We start from the raw sequence: 23,244 nt of genomic DNA, 5'->3' as shown, positions 1-23,244 counted from the left end.
AATGTATTATATGGGCAGACATTCGGCTAGGGTTATTTTCCCCAAAGGCTAAGGCAAAGGAAAAAAAATGACATCTGAAAAAAACAAATGTGCCCCCCTTCAAACCTAATAAAAGTTGCCACATTCTAGCATGGATCTCTATGTATCTGTAATAGAAATTTATCCCTGCCTGACCTATGGTGGCACAGTGGGATAAAGTGTCAACCTGGAACGCTGAGTCGCTGGTTCGAAACCCTGGGCTTGCCTGGTCAAGACACATATGGGAGTTGATGCTTCCTGCTCCTCCCCTTCTCTCTCTCTCTCTCTCTCTCCCCTCTCTGAAAATTGAATAAATAAAGTCTTTTAAAAAAAGAAAAAGAAAAGAAATTTATCCCATTCCTGTGACCTTATTTTTACTTGGTGGAGTGTCATAAATAAAAACACATAGACATCGACTAACAACATTAATTTTTAATAATGGAAACAAATTGCCATTCCAAAAACAATTTCAGGGAAGAAAAATCTTCCCTATAAAAATAAACTTAAATTCATCAAAATTATAAATACTGGCCCTGGCTGGTTGGCTCAGTGGTAGAGCATCAGCCTGGTGTGCAGGAGTCCTGGGTTCGATTCCTGGTCAGGGCACACTGGAGAAGCGCCCATCTGCTTCTCCACCCCTCCCCCTCTCCTTCCTCTCTGTCTCTCTCTTCCCCTCCCACAGTGAGGCTCCATTGGAGCAAAGTTGGCCTGGGCGCTGGGGATGGCTCTATGGCCTCTGCCTCAGGCGCTAGAATGGCTCTGGATGCAACAGAGCAATGTCCCAGATGGGCAGAGTATCGCCCCCTGGTGGGCGTGCCAGGTGGATCCCGGTCGGGCGCATGCGGGAGTCTGTCTGACTGTCTCCCCGTTTCCAACTTCAGAAAAATACAAAAAAAAAAAATTATAAATATAACTTTTTACGACTGTGATTTAAAATGCTCCCCTGCAATACTTACCCCTTCACATAACATCATTCCTGTACCATCACATCTTGAAGAGAAAACAGTATTACAGCAAAGCTTAGTTTAATTTAACATAGGAATTTGCACAAGATTTTTAAAACCCAGTGGCCATAGGGTCCCTTCTTTTACACATTAACATGCTGCTGCAGTAACCAGTGTTCAGGAAAGGACATCAGCCTTCAAGAACCATGAGCTGACAGAATTTCAATACAGTAAATTGTCCGAATTGCAATTTGTAGTGCACACGACAATTAACAGAGTTTTGGATACTAACAGGTGAGGGTGCCTATTTTAGACAATCTACTTCAAGTAAAAAAAAAAATTTTTTCACAAATACCTATCAGCTACTATGTTAGGTTCTAACAGTGTCTTCATCTGAAAAACAAATGCTTCACAAAATATAAGCTTATTGGGATGGGTAATTAAAAGGCCAGGTGGTGGATAACACTATACTCTAACCCAAGCCATAGTCTAAACAGTAAAACCAGTATAAAAAACCATGAAGGCATTCCCTGAACAATCAAGTGTTGGATGACAATGATACTAAAACCTCACCGAGGCACTAAAAAGAAGTTACATGCAAAATTAAACAAGCTATGCCATACATATTTTATAGCTAGTTCTATTTTTTTGTTTTCCCTCCGACTCTCCTTAAAAAGCTTAGGAAGGTATGACTGTCTCAGTGACACGTGTGGCACAGCGTTACCAACACTCCATCTGCTTCCGACAGCATGGGTGATCTCTGACAGAAGAGCCACCAAGAGGGAAACAAAAGCAATAAAAGGCACAGTTCATTTAAAAGCCAGGAGCTGAAGCACCTTGGAATTTCACAAAGAACCCATTAGTTGTCACCAAAGTGTTAACAATTCCTTGGGAATTTATAAACAAAGTATCTAGACAAAAACCAGACTGTAAATCCCCCCCCTCTAAAGCCACGAGCACACTTTCCCCACTGTTTTCAAATTAACTGCTGCATAGGTAAGCAGAGCTCATTGAACCTGCTTTCAGGAAGGCTTCTATTGCACATGCATTTCTTTGGTTGGTAGGAACACACAGTTTTGTTAAAATGTCTCTGAGAAGGGCCCCTGCTCACGGTCAGCTCGGGGTGAACCTGCTTCCCTTTCTTGCTGCCCTCCTTCCTTACAGTCAAGTCCTCCTTTGGAACCGAGGGTCTGATTGTATCAGGTCTTCCATCCATACCCCTGTTCTCCATTAGGCATGAACAACTTCAATTTATGAGAGAAGGGAGCAGGAAGGAAAAAAAGGGAGGGGAAGGGCAGGGAAGGAGAAGGGAACTAGAGGGGGAGATTGTCACACAAGTATGCATTGAGCTCTTCACTTGACAAGCCTCCCAGCTAACAATCAGGAGGACCCTACCCAGAATCCTTTTCAGCTTTGAAAACAACCTCAGGGAAAACCTGTAACTTCACAGGAGTTAGCCAACAGACCCTGCTCCACCTGTCCAGAGAGGCTACACTGGCCTTCATGCCAGGACGCAGATCCCGAGAGCCGCCCTGCCCTGCCCTGCTCTGGAAGTGTCCCCTGGTTGCCTCTCCCGTGGGCTGCAATGACAAACCCCTCTTTTTGGTCTAGCTCCTACTTTCTTTGGCTCTGTTTCCACATTTTTACCCACCAAGAAATCGAGAAATCCTACAGTGGGTCTGACACCTCAAAACTGAATGCTTTTTTTAACGCCTTTACAAACAAATACACCTTTCTCTCTCCACCATCGACTCATCATCACCCGATCCATGTCCCTCAGCACTTCCCCCGCCTCTGCTCAAGCCTCCTTCCAACTTTCCCTTTACTTTCTTGAAATGTCAAGCTCCTCCAAAATCCTTCACAAACACCTCAGAGTTACCAGCTTCCTGTGCCTTCAATTCACATGGCTGTTCCCTCTGATATTTAAAAAAAACAAAAACAAAAACAAAATCCAGACAGGTAGTTTTGACATACAACAAGTATTCAGATGGATTCCTTGTTAAGCTTATAAAAAATCATTTACACAACATCCTTAAGCTTAACATCATCATCACATAATTAAAATAATTGAAAGAAAGTAAGAGAAGGAAACCCAGAGTCCGTGCTTCGGAGCACTCTGGAAACGCTCCAGAGGCACAGCTTGCCCGCAGTCCGACAGGAGCTGCGCAGGTGCAGGAGGCGCGTGGGGGGCGGGGGGACACTACATCTAGAGAGCAGGGGTAAGACCCTCGCATCACTGGGCCAGAAAAGGCCCTCTGAGAAGAGACACTTGCTGCTGCTTCGTCTGCGGGCCCGCACCGTCTGTGAGTGGCCGGAGCCCGGCCGCTAATTGGGCTTCCACACCTGGCGGAGGGCTTCCTCCAGCTTCTGTCTGTAGGCCGTGTAGCGCTTCTGCAGGTTCTGCAGCTGCTCATCTTCTTCCTTGTCCAAGATGCGCAGGAAATTCTGCAGTTCGGGAAGGCTGAAGGCTTCCCACTGTGAGAAAAGGCAGAAAAGAAAAATGCCAGGTGTTTCCTTCTGCCAGGACTGGGGAAGGCCACCCAGCAGCACAGGGAGCAGGTTGGCCTCCCTCCCTCCCTTCTTCCCTCCCTCCCGGCACTCCCAGCCCGGGCCTGGGCTCTGGGGTCCAAGAGCCATGTCCCTGGCCTCACCGTCACACCCCCTCCTCGGCTGCTCCCCTCCTCCCACTATTTCCCCAAAAGGTTCTCACTAAAGCAGGACCTCCACATCCCATCAGATATGTTCACTCCAGACCTGACCCCCAGAAGCATTAGAAACAACTCCACACTTCCTCCGCCTCTTCCCTCTGCTTGGAGTCACCACTGATATCACTTGTCTTCTTTCTCACCTCCCACAATCAACTTAATCATTTCCGTTTTAAATCATTCATCCATCTGCGTGCTTCCCTCCATCTCAACTGCCCCCCTGGAGCTAGCCACCACCATCTTCCCCTACCCTAGACGTCCTAGCTCGCCTCCCCATTCCAGCTGCCCAATCCATTCCCCAAATAACCAGCCTGAACACAGAAGTCCCCTCCCCTTATCCACAATTTCCTTTCTATGGTTTCAGTTACCCCAGTCAACCAGTCCAAAAACATTAAATAGAAAATTCCAGAGATAAATGATTCTTAAGTTTTAAATTGCACGCTATTGAGTAGCATGATGAAATCTTGAGCCATCCACTCCATCGCTCCCAGGCCGTGAACTGTCCCTTTGTCTGGTGTCTCTGTGCTGTATATGCTCCCTACCCATTAGTCACAGTATCTCGGTTATCAGATCGAGTGTTCCAATATTGCAGTGCTGGTGTTCAAGTAACCCTTACTTTACTTAAAGCACAAGAGTAGCGCTGCTGGCAATTCAGATATGACAAAGAAGCTGTCAAGTGCTTCAAGAGAAAAGGGCTTGGCCTGACCTGTGGTGGCGCAGTGGATAAAGCATCGACCTGGAAGTGCTGAGGTCGCCGGTTCGAAACCCTGGGCTTGCCTGGTCAAGGCACATATGGGAGTTGATGCTTCCAGCTCCTCCCCCCCTTCTCTCTCTCTCTCTCCCTCTCCTTTCTAAAATGAATAAATTAAAAAAAAAGAGATAAGGGCTTGGTACTACCTATGGCAGGGATCCCCAAACTGCGGCCCCCTGAGGCCATTTATCCAGCCCCCGCCGCACTTCCAGAAGGGGAACCTCTTTCATTGGTGGTCAGTGAGAGGAACATAGTTCTCACTGAAATACTGATCAGTTTGTTGATTTAAATTTACTTGTTCCTTATTTTAAATATTATATTTGTTCCCGTTTTAGTCCGGCCCTCCAACAGTCTGAGGGACAGTGAACTGGCCCCCTGTGTAAAAAGTTTGGGGACCCCTGACCTATGGTTTCAGTCATCCACTGAGAGTCTTAAAACGTATCCTCCATAGATTAGGGGGGACACAACTGTACTCTTTGTAAAAACCCTTCCCTGCTTAGAATCATTCAGTGGCTTCCTGTGGTTGTTTCTGCTAAGTGTGAAAGACCCTGTCCTTTCTAATATACACCCCCCCCCCCCACTATCCCAAATGGCTTTGCACATGTCCTCCCCTCCTCTGCCTGGTGAACTCCTACTCAGTCAAGTCTCAGCATAATGCCACTTTCTCTAAGAGGCCTCCCATGATTTCCTCCCCTCCCTTTCCACTCAGGACTATCTATTAGAAAGCTCTCACTGAACAGTGGTAAACCTGATCAAAAAAGATATAAATTTTTTTTTAATTAATTGAGAAGCAGGGAGGCAGGGACAGATGCCTATATGTGCCCCAACCTGGGGAGATCAACCTGGCAAGCCCCCTATACTGAGCAAGGCTCTGCCCATCTGCTCGGCAACCATGGAGCCATCCTCAGCACCCAGGTCCAACTTTGCTCGAACCATTCGAACCATGGCTGCAGGAAAGGAAAAAAAGAAAGAGAAGGGAGAGGGGGCAGGGTAGAGAAGCAGATGGTTGCTTCTCCTGTGTGCCCTGACTGGGAATTGAACCCAGGACATCCACACGCCAGGTTGATGCTCTACCCCTGAGCCATCTGACCAGGACCATAAGCATTTTTATAATATTTTCTGAGTACCTCCCTCCCCTACACCACAGCTGTCATACTTGTCACTGTCTGGGCTTTGTATCTCACCCTTGAGGCTCTGAGTTCTGTTTCCCTAAAAGCACCTGGTACTTAGAAGGCACAAAATAAATGTTTGTGGGGTTGCTTTTTATTTTTTCATTAGAGCAGTAAATGTCAAGAAGGCTACATAGCGCCACCTGCAAGGATTTTTTTTTTTTGTCTTTTTCCGAAGCCGGAAATGGGGAGAGACAGTCAGACAGACTCCCGCATGCGCCCGACCGGGATCCACCCGGCACGCCCACCAGGGGCGATGCTCTGCCCACCAGGGGGCGACGCTCTGCCCCTCTGGGGTGTCGTTCTGCCGCAACCAGAGCCACTCTAGCGCCTGGGACAGAGGCCAAGGAGCCATCCCCAGTGCCCGGGCCATCCTTGCTCCAATGGAGCCTTGGCTGTGGGAGGGGAAGAGAGAGACAGAGAGGAAGGAGGGGGGGAGGGATGGAGAAGCAAATGGGCGCTTCTCCTATGTGCCCTGGCTGGGAATCGAACCCGGGTCCCCCGCACGCCAGGCCTACACTCCACCGCTGAGCCAACCGGCCAGGGCCTAAAGATTTTTTTCAAACTTGTACATCCTCCCTCCACAAAAGGGGGCCCTGTGTCCTGGCTGGAACTCTTGTTCATGCCAGAAACAATTCTGATGGGGAATTCCCAGGGCGTGGGGCAGAAGAAAGCCTGGAGATTGGCTGATACAGCGAACAGAGGGGGATGGAATAAAACCAAGAGGCTCAAGGACAGGTCCCCGGAGATGGATCTTGAGCTGAATAAATGAGAAACATGGAATAGGAAAGTCAAAGTTTCTACATTAGAATATTCGGTTAAATTTTAAAAGCTAACATTTTACTTTTCTCTATATTCTCCAGAATAAGGTTCCTCCCTCTTCCTGACAGCGGTAGAGTTTTTTCTCTCACTCAGTTAACGTTAAAACTTTGAGAAACGAGACCACCACACAGAGGTCTAATAAAGCAGTTCAGAATATTAAAACACAATGCAAATTCTCAAAACCACAATTCCCTCCCAGACAATGAATGTAGCTCTATTTGCTCTAAATTACATGCAGTACTTAAAAGACCAATAATACCAAGGGAAATAAAGCATTGGCAAGATTATGTTGAAATGTCCGGCTCAGGCTTTCAGAGAGAATTGCTGCCATGTGCCAAACTGAAAACCCGGCCCAGTTTTCTCACCCAAAATGACAGCGAGTTTTAAAATCTTCAGAACATCAGAATCAAAAGAAACTTCAAAAGTGACCAAAATCACGGTCTTCCTAAAACTCTCTGAATAAAGTTCAAATTTACCTAACATAAACATACTACTTACAGAGTGTGTTTACCTACATTTCTAGTGTCTTAACAAGCACTTTTTAACATCCTTAGTCCCACTTCACAGATTTTAAAACTGAGGACTGAAAAGATTAGGTTTACCCAAGGTCACGCTACTCATCTAACAGAAGCAGAGTCCCGGTTCCCTAACTTTCTAACCTAGAAACCCTATTCTCACTGCATCACAAAATGGGCAGCTTGTACCATTTCCTGTTCCAGACAAAAGACTGACACTCAGAGCCTGAGAGACTGACTCAAGTATCCTTTTAAAGTTGACATTTGATCTAGAAGGAAAGTCTACAGAGCTTTCTCCTTCAGTTGAACTGGCCTAAATACAATCCTCCCTGGAGAGAACATGGCTAACGATGCTATATACATAAACATAATTTTTTAATCATGTGGGCTAAAGGGGGGGGGGGGGGGAAGATTCTACAAAAGTTAAATGTCTTTCCCGGTAAAGAGATTGAATTCCCTTTATTTCCCTTTGGAGTGAATTAGCCTGAGACCTTCTGCGGTGTTTTCCAACGTGGGGCCCACGCCCCACAGGGGGGCAATTCAATAGTTAAGGGGGGCAATTTGAAAATGGACTCGACACGACTTTAACTCTTTCGCCCCGGGCTATTTAAATGCAATGCTAGATATCGGTGCCAAATTTAACAAAAAATGCAATTCTTAAATAATTCCGGTAAATAATTATTAAGTATAATTTCGTTTGACGAGACCAAAATATCAACTGGGTGATTGGCGTCGTCAAGTAAACTTCGTCCTGGGTTCACTGTGGAGCATGCTTCTGCCGCAGGGAACCCCGGATGTTTTAAAAACTCGCTAAACAACGCAGTTATTCTCACCTAATTGGCCCATCGCAACTTCTGTAGTGTTTCACATCATTCAGTTGGTGTTAATTTGAAATAAGTGTCAGTCAAAACTGTTGTAAAAGCTCGTTGATTTAATAAATATACATATATATATTGTATAGATATAATTGGTAAGTATTTGATTTTATTTTTATCAATATTAAACTCTTTATTAAGTACTTCTTGCATCGGGGCTAGAAAGCACTAATATTTTATAAATATTATTGGGGCTATAATAGTGCATGCACGACAATTTTAATTTTAGAAGCATAACTTTCCAGAAAATTTTGTCAAGTGGAAAAAATACAGATACCTTTTGATTTGCGGTGGTAATGTAGTAAATGTGTTATATACATTTAAATAAATATGAATTTTTAGTATATGTTTACTCTATGTCACATTGAAAATATTTTAACACATATTTTAATATTAGTTTTTAATTGATCTTATTTTTATTTCTTATAGCCCATAATAAAATGAGTGGTGCAAGCAAGAAAAAAACTCGTCAATATTCGGAGGAATATTTAAAATTTGGGTTCATACCCACTGTTCACGATGAGCGGATTCCTTTTTGTCTTTTATGCCAGCAATGCTTGACCAACGAATCAATGAAACGAGGTCGTCTTGAGGTGCATTTGAAGGCGAAACATAGTGCTAATATTAACTCAGATTTGAGTTACTTTAAAACTTTAAAGAAAAATTTTGAAAAAAGAACAACATTAAAGTCTCTATTTACTGCTCATACTTCAACTAAGAATCGTGTTCTTGAGGCTAGTTATCAAATTTCTTTATTCATCGCTAAAACTGGAGGAAATCACACTATAGGAGAGAATTTAATAAAATCGTCAATATCAACATATCTTAAAAGGGTTCTTGAAAAAGATGACAAAGATGTAAAAGCTATGCCACTCAGTGACAATACTGTTAGCAGAAGAATAGACGAAATGAGTGAGGATATTGAAAAACAACTTATTGAAAAGCTGAAAACAAGAAAATTCTCCTTGCAAATGGATGAATCAATTTTGAGAGACAGTGAGGCAGTACTGATAACTTACGTAAGATATATTGATAAAGGACATTTTGCTGAAGAAATGTTGTTCTGTAAAAGATTAGAAAGCACCACTACCTCCAAAGATATATATAATAAGCTAAAAAACTACTTAGATGTCAATGATATACCAATGAAAAATATAACATCTTGTGCTGCAGGTGGTGCTCCCAATATGATGGCCAAGAAAAATGGCTGCTTAAAATTGATGAAAGATGCAAATCCAGAAATGATTCTTGTGCATTGTGTTATTCATAGGGAAAACTTGGTAGCTAAAAACATCTCGCCTGTTCTGAATGAAGTATTACATACAGTAATAAAGTGTGTTAATGCTATTAAAGCTAGTGCCAAATGTGAGCGTCTTTTCAAGCTATTTTGTGAAGTACAAAATGAAGACCATGTGAGACTTTTACTTCATACTGAAGTAAGATGGCTATCTAAAGGAAACTGTTTGAAAAGATTTATGGAACTGTTTGATACTCTTAGTGATTTTTTTAAGCGACAAACCTGAAATGAAGTATCTGTTAACAATAGATGGTAAAGCATTTGTGAGTTATTTAGCTGATATCTTTGAAAAACTAAATATATTAAATAAGCAACTTCAAGGAACAAATAAAACTCTTGTCGATGCAAAAGCAAAGATATTTGGTTTCATTACCAATATTGAGTTATGTCAGAAACATATTAACAACAAAAACTTTAAAGTTTCATTGGCTCCAAAAATGTGAAGTAACTGATACCGCTTTACTTGTTATTGTCAATCATTTGAATATTCTATCGGCTGATTTAAAAGAAAGATTTTCTGATTTAAAACAAATTGATTTCCCAACATCGATGATGCAGCCAATGTTAGTGGATTTGTCTGATATATCAAATATGCAGTATCAAGAAGAACTCGCAGAATTGCAAAATGATGAGTCAGTTAAAGCTTTATTTAATATCAAAGGAGCGACGGCATGGCTTTGTGAGGAAACAGAAATCAAATACCCAAATTCAACCAAATGTGCAAGAAAACTACTGCTACCGTTTCCATCTTCATTTTTAGCTGAATGTGGATTTAGTGCTGTAAATGATTTACTGGTAAAAAAAAAGAAATCGGCTGGATATAACACAATGTGGAGACTTGAGACTAAAGCTAACCAAATTGGAACCTAATATAAAATCTCTGTGCAGCAAGCATCAAGCGCAAGGATCACACTAAATTAAAATAATAAATTAATATAGAAAAATCTGTATTAAAATTATTTGGAATTTAAATTTCTGTTTTTCATTATATGTTTTGAAATTTTACTTACTGTGTTTTGTTAACAATTTCATAGTGATTTCTTCCTAGAACCTATCATTTATGTTTATTAAGTGAACAAATCAATTTTTTAATGTTAAAAATTATGTATGTTACATAGGGGGGGACATAAAAATTTTAGAAAGGTTAAGGTGGGGCATGGCACAAAAAAGGTTGGGAAACACTGTTAGAGGCAAACATATGGAGAGTGTCAACTTTCAAAGTTCAGCTGGATTAGAGGAACTGAGAGGTAGAAGGGGTGGAAATGACTGGGTGGAGCTCAAATAAAAATTTTATTTCCTCTACCTCTGAAAATTGCAGACCGATATAATGAATTTTGTAAAAGAATTTTATTGTAGACTAACTTTGGGTTCCTTTCTAACAATTCAAAAGCAGCCCCCACAGGACCACCCATTCTACTTCTACAACGGCAAACACGTTCTCCCTCTTTCCTCCCCCCACCCTCCTCCCTCCTCCTTCCCAGTGGTGAAACCACTAGACCAGAGCAATAAAACAGGGTCAGCTTCTGTGTATACTTTAAAGTAAGAACGTACAATCACTTACCTCTCCAATTTCATGCTCACGAAGAACAAAACTCAGTGTGTCTGTTCTGGGCCCTGCTACCAAACGCAGGTAGAGTGGATGTTCCCGGTCCGAGAGCTTGCAGGCATAGACTGGGGGAGGGAACAAGGACCGAGTCACAGGCAGAGGACTGGATCATTCCCTAGACCACACACACCGTTACCATCCCTCCTCCAGGTCAAGGCGTCGGCCCCCAAGTCACCACCCTCCTCATTTTATTACCAACGCCCACCGTGGAATGAAATCTATACTACCTGACTCTTTTTAGCTGCACAAAAGAAAACTGTGCCCTGATCAAAAAAGAAATAATTTTCAAGAATGAATTTAAATGGGTATTCATCCCCCAAATGGGCTTCTAGTTCATTCTGCTCCTCCTTTAGAGAACAAGAAACTTAAAAAGGATCTGCAACCCCTTTCAAAAGAATAAAAATACTCCATTCAAAGAACATGAAATCCGGGCTCAAGGGAGCAAATCTCTCTGCAGACTAATTTAGAATTAGAAGCCACAAACTAAGCAGTCAGAATACAAACTCTAATAGCTTTACGGACAGCTATGAGTCTCATATCTCCCTCTCTCTCTCTTTCTCTCTCTCTCTCTCTCACACACACACACACAGAACTGGCACTGCCTGTCATGTTAAAAGATTTGCCAGACATGAAGGTAATATGTCAAAAGGATGGAGCAGCTGATATCCAGGTGAGCAGGCAGAGAAGCTGGCAAGATCAAAATGCCACCTGAGCTTATCTGCATTATACTGGCACTTCCAGGTGCCACTGCATCGTAGGTACAGATGTGAACTTGCCCCATTCACTGATTCTGTGGCCTTGAGGGGAGAAACCTTGGTCCTTCATCCTTGCAACCACAGGGCCCAGCCCACGTATGGTATGTATTCAAGAAATGTACCTACACTCAGCAACTAGCTGGGTTTCATCCCCATGCACCTGAGGGCATTCTTATCATATCAGGTTAGTATTATTTGCTTCTGGAGCTGCTTTAGGCTTTATCCAGAAAGTCCAGAGAATGTAAATACCTGACATCTCACACAGACACCATTTCCACTCAATCACTGTTGTCCACCACTGGTATTAATTTCTGCTAGACCTGGAATATTTTATTCCATTTCATGCAGAAATTTAATATTCTCTTTCTATCCACTGAACAGGGGTATTAAGTTCAGACAGGCAAACTCCAGAAGACCAAATATCCACACACTGAAAGTGCCCCTGGGGGGCTGGGTGCCAAAATGCCCCAGGGTAACAGCCGGAGAGACAAACTAAGGGAAGAGAAGAGTCCAGGGCTATGCCATGCGCGGCAGTAAGTCTGAGACGTGTGTAACACGCATGGGCCTCCCCATCCTCAAGGTCTCAGAGACCACAAGTCTACTAGGTCACTCCGCATTTAGGTGCAAACCCAACATGGCTATGCTACCGCAAACTTCAAGCGCAGGGGCATCCTCTTTTGTCCTGATAGCATTAAAATCAAAGCTACCTCCCCCAGATCAAATCCATCCCTAAACACGTAAATGCCCACCACATATGGATGCCTCTGAGCTCTTCATATGCACAACTGTCCACTCAAATATACGGAGAGCCAGGAAGCACTCAGCACATGTCACGCTCACCATGCCCTCCAGAATCTGGCCCTGGCTCTGACCTAACTAACACGGCTACAGCCATTAACCTTCCTTCCGCTAACGAGGACAAACAGATGTGAATAAAAGCAGAGACCGCTTTCATTCTAAGCATGGCGGCATACCTTGATCTTCCCTGTGACAACGCTTATAAAGTGCAAACTTGGCAGGGCTCTCAGTCACGAGAAACTTTTTGAGCAGGGCCTCAATCACTTCTCCCACGGTGTTGGCACTGCTGATGTGAAGGGTGTTCATGCAGCTGTTGCTACTCGGAGCAGGTTTTCCAGAGTTCAGAGAGGTCTGCGGGAGTTTGCAGAGTTCCATCTGTACTTTAATGAAGCCAGTGTAAGTCCCATTTGAACTCTGAAGCGGAGGAAGAAAAGCGCACACTTAGCCTGGTGGACAGTGGCGTTGTGGGGAATGAGCGTAGGAAAACACAAGGAAGGTGAAACACTCCCTCGAGGGTCCCTTCCTTTCACAGCTCTGGCAGAGCTTCACAGGAGGTGGCCCCAGAGGGAATGACCTCTGAGGGAGGTCAGCAGGTTAGCACACCCCAACCAAGGCTTCCCAGAGTCAAAGTCTGAGGGGCAGATGTAGCGGGGAAAGGAGGCGCCCCCAAAACGTGCCTGCGACTCGAGGCCAGACTCTGACCTCGGAAGGGGCCAGAAAAGTCAGGGCCCCTAGTGAGGACACGGTCTGTTGGAACAGATGCTGGCCAAACCGCGGGGCGTGTTAAAGCTCCACACAGTCCAGGCTAACTGCCCAAAGGAAACGACATCTGTAACTGATGACCAGCTATTATGCAGAAAAGGAAAGTCACAATTAGGAATCTGAAATACTTAAGTCAACAAGGAGTGGGGAGTAAGAAAACAAGCTAGTTTCAATTCTACTGGCTATTAGTACCAATTTCACTGAAACTCTTCTATACCCACATCCCATGTAGCATGCAATGCACAGGATGCATTTCAGGAGCTTCAAGTAGCAATATTTTTAGAACAAATTCAAGCCATAGTATGAACCATAGATATTATAATATAAGCACTTGTCTTTTTTTGTTTTAACATGGTATTTATGCCTCCTTCTATATATACATATATTTTTACCAGCTTTTGTGAGGTTTATAACTTTTATACCAAAAACAAAAAACCCAGAACAAAAAACCTGCATATATTTAATAGACACAATTGGGTGAGTTTTAGCACCTGTCCTAACTTATGGTAGAATTACTATTTCTTAGTTGCCAAAAATGGTAACAATGATCCTGTATTCCCTTTTTGTTTTATATTCAGTATATTTAGAAAAAATTATCATAAAGTATGTTTAAATAAATCCTCAGGTGTTATGTATAAATGAACAGTTAAAGTTGAACATAAAAACCTCCTTTATGGTCCATTATTTTTCTTCCTTTCCACAAGATAACTTTACAATACTAACTCACCTGTTTAGTCTTATGGAAAGTATAATACAACACTTAAAACTTTTTCATCTGTGGAGACAAGGTGGAAACTCGCATCTGTTTTCATCTCTACAGGAGGCAGGGATGGAATTTTTCCACTTCAATGACAATGGAGTTTGAAAAAGGAGAAACATCACAGCTGGTATATGATGAAGAGCAACAATCCTGAGTTCATCTGCCCTGCTCCCCTTTTTGCAGAGTCCCACCGGGGAGGAAGCCCTTATCACAAGGGTTTGTATTTAAAAGCTTCTCCCCCAGGGTCACAGAATTCAGTAGGGCCTATTGTAAATGGGTCACCCTGTCCTCGCTGAACTCTTGGCAGTTCACAGTCAATGGACTGAGAGGCAGGGGTCCAAGGAATGGCAGGTGCGTCAAGGAAAGTCACCACGTGGGTGGATGAGGTACAGAGCAGTCTGTTCTAAGCTCTCCCTTCCTCCCACCATGCCCTGTGTTCCCCTCCCACACCTGGAGCACCTGTACCCGGGTGACCGCAGCTGAGCTTCAAACAGTGTGGGCACAATGTAGAAAGCTGAGTATTACATCCACTTTACTCTTGGCAACAATCTGAGAAAAGTCTGAGCTCAATTATATCACAATCCTTTGGCACAAAACCCTTTTCCTGACACGCCCAAATTTACTTACTCAAGATTAAATGTAGCCCTGGCCGGTTGGCTCAGCGGTAGAGTGTTGGCCTAGCGTGCGGAGGACCCGGGTTCGATTCCCGGCCAGGGCACACAGGAGAAGCGCCCATTTGCTTCTCCACCCCTCCGCCGCGCTTTCCTCTCTGTCTCTCTCTTCCCCTCCCGCAGCCAAGGCTCCATTGGAGCAAAGATGGCCCGGGCGCTGGGGATGGCTGTGTGGCCTCTGCCTCAGGCGCTAGAGTGGCTCTGGTCGCAACATGGCGACACCCAGGATGGGCAGAGCATCGCCCCCTGGTGGGCAGAGCATCGCCCCATGGTGGGCGTGCCGGGTGGATCCCGGTCGGGCGCATGCGGGAGTCTGTCTGACTGTCTCTCCCTGTTTCCAGCTTCAGAAAAATGAAAAGAAAAAAAGGAAAAAAAAAAAAAAGATTAAATGTATACAAGACCTTATTAGAATCGGAGTTACAGCCCTGGCTAGTTGACTCAGTGGTAAAGCTTCAGCCAGGCAAGTGGATGCCCCAGGTTCGATTCCCAGTCAGGCACACAAGAGAAGCAATCATCTGCTTCTCTACCCCTCCCCCTCTCCCTTCTCTCCCTCTCTCTCCCTTCTACTCCCACAGCCATGGCACGGTTGGAGCAAGTTGGCTGTGGGTGCTGAGGATGGCTCATGGCCTCGCCTCAGGCACTAAATAGCTCAGCTGCTGAGCAATGGAGCAGCGGCCCCAGATAGGCAGAGCATCGCCCCAGAGGGGGCTTGCCAGGTGGATTTGGGGCCAGGGCACATGTGGGAGTCTGTCTGCCTCCCTGCTTCTCACTTAAGAAAAAAAAAAGAAGGAAGAAAAAGAAAAGAATATGAATTATCACCTATATGTTGAACAGGCAATGATTACACTCAATGCTAAAAACCTTCGGGGGGGGGGGCACAAAAATCTTTTAAAATAAAATTTAACTTCCTTTAACTGATTTTCAGATAAGGCTATTTCAAAATATAGCTTTAACTTAAAGATGCAGAAACATTTTCCTGTCCAATATACCCTGACCATTAAACTTCTGCAGGTGTGATTAAGAGATTTTTAAAATATACAGATAAGACTGTAGTAGCAACATTTATATTTGTCTTTTGATCTCTGTCAACCTAAAGAGTACTGTGGGTGCTTACCAAGGTCATCTTCAACTTGTCTGTGACTGCTAAATTGTATTTATGAACTTTCTCCTGGATTTCCTCTTTGCTGAGGTAATTGTGGGTCTCCTTCTCTTTCTCCACATCCTAGAAGAAAAATAAGCCATGCCACACATGAGCAATCACAGGAAAAAAGGCAGGTAAGCCAGAATTTTTGACATGAGACTAGTATGACCAACTATGGAGCACATACACTCCATACACTTGAAACACATACTCACTAACACATTCTCCCCCCTCTTTTTTTTTATAGTACAGTATATGACTTTATTTAAATATCAAAACAAACATAAAACCAAATTATTTGTTTCTATATACCTACAAGTAATGTCAAAGGAGAAAGCTGAGTTTGGAGGACCAGAGAATCAACGTGCAGTTCCGTTTGATTCACTTTGCTATTCGGCAGTTAGACTATTCTCAGGTGTCATTTGTTTATTTAACTATTTTGGCATGAAGACTTTTAGAATGATAATTGCTATAGGAAACAGCATCTCTAATTCTCCTGGCTATCATGTTAAAACAAAGTTAGACTCCCTACTATTCTTACCAAAAGTTCAGCAATTTTTACTAATTAGATGCTTCTCAACTAGTTGTATGCCTTTCGTCTATTTCAAAGGCCTGAAATAATTGTTTTGCAGTAAGTATTTTGTCCAATATTATAGCTGTTTTGTGGGGAGGGGGGATTTGGCCAGCTTTTCACACCCACCATTGCTAAAACTCAACCACTTGATTTTTACTTCAGTTGACTTTTTTTTTTTGCGCCAATGTTTTCATTTTTATGGAGTCTGTATTATCTTCCCACCGCTGCCATCACAAGGTATCCTGAACTGGGTGACTTAAAACAACAGAAATGTATTTTCTCAGTTAGAGAAGCTAGAAGCCTGAAATGAGGTGTCTACTCTGCCGCGTCCCTCTGAAGGCTTTAGGGAAGGATCTGTTCTGGCTCTCTCTTGGCTCCTGGTATTGTTGGCAATCATTCGTGTTTCTTGGCTTGCAGATACATCGCTCCAGTCTCTGCCTCTGTGGTCACCTGGGTGTGTGTGTGTGTGTGTGTGTGTGTGTGTGTGTGTGTGTGTACATCTCACTTTCAAACTCTCATCCGGCAATTATGGTTCTCATTCCTTCAGACTACAATCTTCCTGAGGGATATATCAGAAACTAATTTGTCAGCAGCTAAAATGTAACACTTCATTAAATGTTATTTGGCAAAACTGTCTTGGCTAACTTCCCCTCCTGCAACATCATTCCCTAAAAGTACCTGTTCGATTGACTATTTGCATTTTAAATATTTAAAGACACATACCAAAATCTGCTCGTTAGCAAATTACACAATAGTTAAAAGTTAACTGCCACTACTCACTGACCTGTCAAATTATACACAATTAACAGAAGGTAATTTATCTTCCAAAGAAATCCTTGTGTCAAGATACAAGTAGGCAGACTTCTCCTACCCACCCACTCTCATCCCCCACCCCTCCAGCCTCACCCAGCCCCTGCCTGCCTCCCCATTTTCTGTAGGAGACAGTATTAGTGAAATGCTGTTACCACTGTGAAGACTTCACACTAATGGTTTATTGTCTCGAAGAACTTAACCAGTGTTCGACCTCATGCAAAGGATACTTACTATGTGATCGCAGATGACCAAGCTACTAGGACCCCATGAAGTCACATATATCAGGCACCTGGCTTGTTATCGCATTTAACTCTCCCAACAATTTAACCAAATAGGTGTTATTATTCCAGTTTCCAGATGAGATCAAATTCTAAGAAGATGAACTTGCCAACAGAAACTTAAGTATTCTGCATAAGTGGTGGAACTTGTCTGAAGCCAGATCCCAAAGTAACTCCAAATGTTTACCAAAACCACTAAGTACTTATGTAGGGGATCCTCAGTTAATCCTCTCGACAGTGAGCTAATTAGCACTGCCATGTTACATATAGGGACACTGAGACTTACAGAAGTCAAGTGGCTTGTCTGGGGAAAACCCAACTAGTTAAGAGACAAAACTCGCCCTGGCCAGTTGGCTCAGCGGTAGAGCATCGGCCTAGCGTGCGGAGGACCCGGGTTCGATTCCCAGCCAGGGCACACAGGAGAAGCGCCCATTTGCTTCTCCACCCCTCCGCCGCGCTTTCCTCTCTGTCTCTCTCTTCCCCTCCCACAGCCAAGGCTCCATTGGAGCAAAGATGGCCCGGGCGCTGGGGATGGCTCTGTGGCCTCTGCCTCAGGCGCTAGAGTGGCTCTGGTCGCAACATGGCGACGCCCCGGAGGGGCAGAGTATCGCCCCCTGGTGGGCAGAGCATCGCCCCATGGTGGGCGTGCCGGGTGGATCCCGGTCGGGCGCATACGGGAGTCTGTCTGACTGTCTCTCCCCGTTTCCAGCTTCAGAAAAATGAAAAAAAAAAAAAAAAAAGAGAGACCAAACTCAATTTTTAACCCAGGTCCTTTAAGCCATTTCCACTAAATCAAATAGAAGCCCAGTGTTCCCAAGTGGTGTTTGAAATGGTTCTTCATCCATTCAGGTCTCAAATCCTTTGATTCTGGACCCTAAGAGGGGCGTGATGACCATAAATTCTCTCAGAAACATCAATTTTAGCATTGTCCTGGTGAAGTCTGACGGCCAGCATTGGATAATAAATACCAGGGAGTATCAGCCCAGGACAGTATGGTCCATCCCTAGGCTCAGGGGCCTGCCTCAAACTCCCTTGGAAGATTCTATCCAACAATGTAAAACCCCAGAGTACTCTTATTTTTTTTTTGGTGTCACTGGTTAGGAGAAAAAAAGAAGTGTAGATTATAATAACTTTTCAGAAGCTTCAATGCTTATTTCCAAGGAAATTTAAAACATGTATTACATCTCTCTGCCTGCCCTGCTTCCAATCCATTGCCTCCGTGTGGGATATGACACTGGCAGGGCCAAGCGCCCCATCCAGCAAGACCCGGCCTCTCGTCCTCGTCTGCCATCAACTAACCCTGTGCTGGGCTTACTAACCTTTCTTCGCTTGTCTCCTATCAAATAAAAGGACCACAGGAGACAGATCATCTTGAAGGAGTTTCCTGGCCTAACTGAATAATTTTGCAAAGATCTGATGCTATTCTCATTGATGTAACCAACAGTGCAAGACGGTCCATCTGAGAAATCAAGGAAACCAAAGACTTAATATTTAAAACCTTACAAATAGCTAACTAACTACATGAGTACGGTAGCACAGTGTTTTTTCAACAGCCATTCCACCAGAAACAGCATGCTTGTCCACAAAAGAGTGAATGAACCCAATGATCTTAGTTGAATTCACTTATGCTCAGGGTAATTTCTGACTTAGTGGTCCCCAAAATAATTACCCTATTTTCAGCAGTCCCCAAGTGTAAAAAGGTTGAAAACCACTCCTGTAGCATACATACACTCAAGGGGCTTATCACTTAAATAAGAAACCAGAAGTTTAAGAATATAGAGAGGGAGAAGAGGGAGGGGAGCGGTTAAAGCAAACAGCAGGGTTAAAAGCAAAAGTTAGGGGTTTTTTGTTTCTGTTTTTTACTAAATTTACTGGGGTAACATTGGTTAATAACATTATCTAAATCTCAGGTATACAACTTTATATACAACATCTGTATTCTCCATTGTGTGCTCAACACCCAAAATCTCGTTTCCTTCTGTAACCAGGTGTTGGGTAAACAAGTGTGTTTAGGTTTGCTAGCTTGTATTATGCATTGGCGGGGCAGTGTCATGTGTGTGGGCTGTGAAAGGCTGCGATGCTTGCCCTCAGAGCAGCAGACTGCAAATTAAGGATTGCCTGTCTCCACAGGGAGGGGTGTTTGTTTGCCAGAGAAAGGGTTTTTTGCCCCCAGCCTGTTTTGCTGGAGATTCCAGAAAGAGAGAGAGAGAGAGAGAGAGAGAGAGAGAAAGAGAGAGAAAGAGAGAGAGAGTGCGCGAACGCACGCACTGAGGAGCTGGGGAGCCCTGAGATTTCGCTGGCCTATGGGCTGGGGAGTACTGAGGCTGGTGGGGGCCTGTGAGCCTGGAGAGAGAAAGGAAAGCAGTCTTCCCTGCCTGTTTGCTTGTCCGCTATTAGGAGATTTTAATGATTGGAATGGCCCACCATTTTCTGGCTGCACTGTTCCTTTACTGTCTGCCCAAATCCAATGGGAACCTGCATGGCCAAGGCGGTGGCCACTGGCTTTACACCATGTATTTGACCCCTTTTACCCTCTTCACTCTTCCCTCTGTTCTCATCATTCTGTTATGTCTGTTGCTCTTTGCTGTATATCCCACACATACCTGAAATCATACTGTTTCTGTCCCTTTCATATTTCACTTAGCATCAGTCTGCTCAGTTCTTAATTACAGGTTTAGCTGATGCTTACTGGACTTAGCTCCATTCCTGAGGCCCCTCACACCAGCATTCCTAGAGGCCTGAGGACACTCAAAAGGAGCAAGCCAGTCTGACACATACTTGGGTGTAAGTCTCCTGCCTTCTCAGACATTGAAAACCTAGGAAGATCTCTACAAAGGCTGATCTCTCATTATTAAAATATCAACTAGAGGCCTCAGATGGACAGAGCATCAGCCCCAGATGGGGGTCACCAGGTGGATCCTGGTCGGGGTGCATGTGGGAGTCCGTCTCCCCTTCTCTCACTTAAATTATTTTTTAAAAAATCAACTGGAAAGAATCCAAAAAGCAGTTAAAACTTAAAAGGCTTTGATCCCGTGTTTTTTTATGGAGACTGCAAGGCCAGTGGCCGTGGCCATGCAGATTCATACTGGATTCCATCAGATGGTAAAGGAACTATGGAGCCAGAAAAAGGTGGGCCTTTCTATCTAATAGAGTCTCGCAATGGTGAATGAGCAAGCAGGCAGCCAGGGAAAACCACTTCCCTCTCTCCCCAGACTCTCCAGTAAAACAAGCTGGAAGAAAAAAACCCTTCCCCGGCAAACAAAGACCTCTCCCAATGGCAGCAGATAATGCATAATTTGCAGTCTGCCGCCCTGAGGGCAAGCACCTGCAGCCTTACATAGACTGTACACACATGGCTATCTATACCCCATGCTTATGCACCACTGAGCAAAGTGCAAGTACAAACCTACACACTTATAACACATTGGTTTGCCCAATGACATAATTAACATATGACACTGTACTCATTGTAAGTGTACAACACAAGGCTTCAATATATGTATACAGTGTGTCCATAAAGTCATGGTGCACTTTTGACCAGTCACAGGAAAGCAACAAAAGACTATAGAAATGTGAAATCTGCACCAAATAAAAGGAAAACCCTCCCAGTTTCTGTAGGATGATGTGGCAGCATGTGCGCATGCACAGATGATGACATAACACCATGTATACAGCGGAGCAGCCCATGGCCATGCCAGTCGAGATGTGGACAGTACAGAGGAAAGTTCAGTGTGTTCTGTGGCTCGCTAAATTCAAATCCGTGACCAAAGTGCAACGTGAATATCGGCGCGTTTATAACAAAGCGCCACCACATAGGAATAACATTACTTGGTGGGATAAGCAGCTGAAGGAAACTGGCAGTTTGGTGGAGAAACCCCGTTCTGATAGGCCATCAGTCAGTGACGAGTCTGTAGAGGCTATACGGGACAGCTACCTAAGGAGCCCTAAAATATCTGTGCGTGAGCCCACACTGAACTGCACTGAATAGGTATGAAACTGGGAGAGTTTTCCTTTTATTTGGTGCAGATTTCACATTTCTATCATCTTTTGTTGCTTTCCTGTGACCAGTCAAAAGTGCACCATGACTTTATGGACACACTGTATAATGCAAAATAATCACCATAATAAATGTAGTTAACATCCATCACCTCACAGTCACAATTTTTTTTCTGGTGATGAGAACTTTTAAGATCTATTCTGAGGTGTCCTGTACTTTTTTTGAGAGAGAGAGAGGGAGGAAGGGACATAGATAAGAAGCATCAAGTCGTGGTTGTGTCACTTGAGTTGTTCACTGATTGCTTCTTATAGGTGTCTCGACGGGGGGGGGGGGGGGGGGGGGGCTCAGGCCAACCCAGTGACCCCTTGCTCAAGACAGATGAGCCCTTGCTCAACCCAGCGACCTAGGGGTTCTGAACCTGGGAACCAGTGTCCCAGGTCCGCGTTCTATCCACTATGCCACCACTTTTCTTTTACATTCCCCATACCTTCAGTATTTTTAAGTCAACTGATGCAGCATCTGCACACCAAGGCCACAGACCAAGGCCTGCTTACTGAGCTGATATTTGCTGGGCTTCTACTATGCACCAGGCACTTACCTGAGCATCGGGACATCACCTCCACCTCACAGCATTTACTGTCCAGCATAGGTTGAGTATAACTGAGGAATGTCACATAAAAAAAGAAAAGAAAAAAAGGCTTCTAACATGGTAACTGGGCAAGGTTTCTCCGAGTGACAGAGTCCAGCCACAGGGGAAAGACACAGGAGTCATAAACTCAAGCCCTGGAGCACAGGACACTGGTTTCTTTTAGTGTCAGAACTGGAGAAACTCTCCCAGTTTGGAAAACTTCCAAATTGTTTGCCCTCTTAAAAAAGCTCCCCTTTCCTCTCCCATGGGGAAGAAGACACCTGCCCTTCCTCCATATACAATGCTTTGGGAATACAGCTGTCTTAACAGGAAGGAGGAGAACCTGGAAGCCAGAGAGAGAAAGTAGGTACAATAGGAACTGAGAGTGAAAGCAAGGAGAGGTTTAAAAAAAACAACAAAAAAACCTGTGTGGGCCCTGGCCAGTTGATTACAGTAGAAGAGCATCAACCTGACCTGTGGACCTCCTGGGTTGGATTCTCAGTCAGGGCACACAGGAAAAGAACCCATCTGCTCCTCCCCCCAACCCCCATCTCCCTTCTTTCTCTCCTCTTCTTGGCTCAATTGGTTCAAGCTCATCAGACCCAGGCCTGCGGATGGCTCCCTGGAGCCTCTGCCTCAGGCTTTAAAAAAAAAAAGTTCAGTTGCTGGCATGGGCCTCAAAGATTGGGGGAGGGTGTGTTTGCTGGGTGGATCCCTGTGAGGGCACAGGCAGGAGTCTGTGTCTCTATCTCCCTACTTGGAAAAAAAAAGAAAAAAGAAAACCAACCTGTGCAGTGGGTGTAGAATAAACATTAATCTTTAATTGCGAGGGTGAGGACAGGAAAGGGCATGGGGCGGGGAGTCTGTGGACCCACTGTTGTTATCCTGGCAGCCTGGAAGGGCATGACGCCGTGCCTAAAGGTGTCCGTTTGGGAGGACGCGAGGCATCTTTTTTATAAGCCACTGTTCTTTTATATTCCCCAAGCCCTCTGGTTTCTCAGACGGAGGGAGTTCTTCCACGCAAAATCATAAACCCTAGACTCTTCTCTCATGCTTTCATCTGGCAAGCACTTGAGAGCGGCTCTTGGGTTAGCTTCAGTTCCTGGTGGGGTCTCATCACTCTCTCCCCACCCAGGAAACTTCTCATAAGGAGACACCAGGAATCCTTATGCAGTGTAGCCGATCTTGTGCAAAATGACTCATGATTCAAGGTCTACAGAAGTGGGCAAAAGGTCTGAGAATTATTTATACTCTTCTTGCTAATGTCTCTATAATTCTGAAACAATGTTAAAACTTAAAGTTAAAAATATAACAACAGGAGAAGAAAAAAAAAAGCCCCAAACAAATGAAAAGCAACTGGGAGTG

At 44.2% G+C, this 23,244-nt stretch overlaps 1 protein-coding gene across 2 annotated transcripts in view; it reads right to left on the bottom strand.

Moving 5' to 3' along the window:
- Window positions 1–435: 435 nt before the first annotated feature.
- The window catches only part of RASSF3 (Ras association domain family member 3), a 122,047-nt gene continuing 99,238 nt past the window's right edge, over window positions 436–23,244 (bottom strand). For both annotated transcript variants that reach the window (XM_066369836.1, XM_066369837.1), the window contains exons 2-5: window positions 15,563–15,670; window positions 12,432–12,669; window positions 10,658–10,767; window positions 436–3,437 (exon numbers count right to left, since the gene is read on the bottom strand). In XM_066369836.1, coding sequence (XP_066225933.1) covers window positions 3,288–3,437; window positions 10,658–10,767; window positions 12,432–12,669; window positions 15,563–15,670 — 606 coding nt within the window. In that variant the 3' untranslated portion in view covers window positions 436–3,287. The remainder of the gene's footprint in view (window positions 3,438–10,657; window positions 10,768–12,431; window positions 12,670–15,562; window positions 15,671–23,244) is intronic.

This window comes from Saccopteryx leptura, chromosome 2, assembly GCF_036850995.1.
Source record: "Saccopteryx leptura isolate mSacLep1 chromosome 2, mSacLep1_pri_phased_curated, whole genome shotgun sequence".
Taxonomy (NCBI): Eukaryota; Metazoa; Chordata; class Mammalia; order Chiroptera; family Emballonuridae; genus Saccopteryx; species Saccopteryx leptura.
This window is presented reverse-complemented; position numbering and strand designations above follow the sequence as displayed.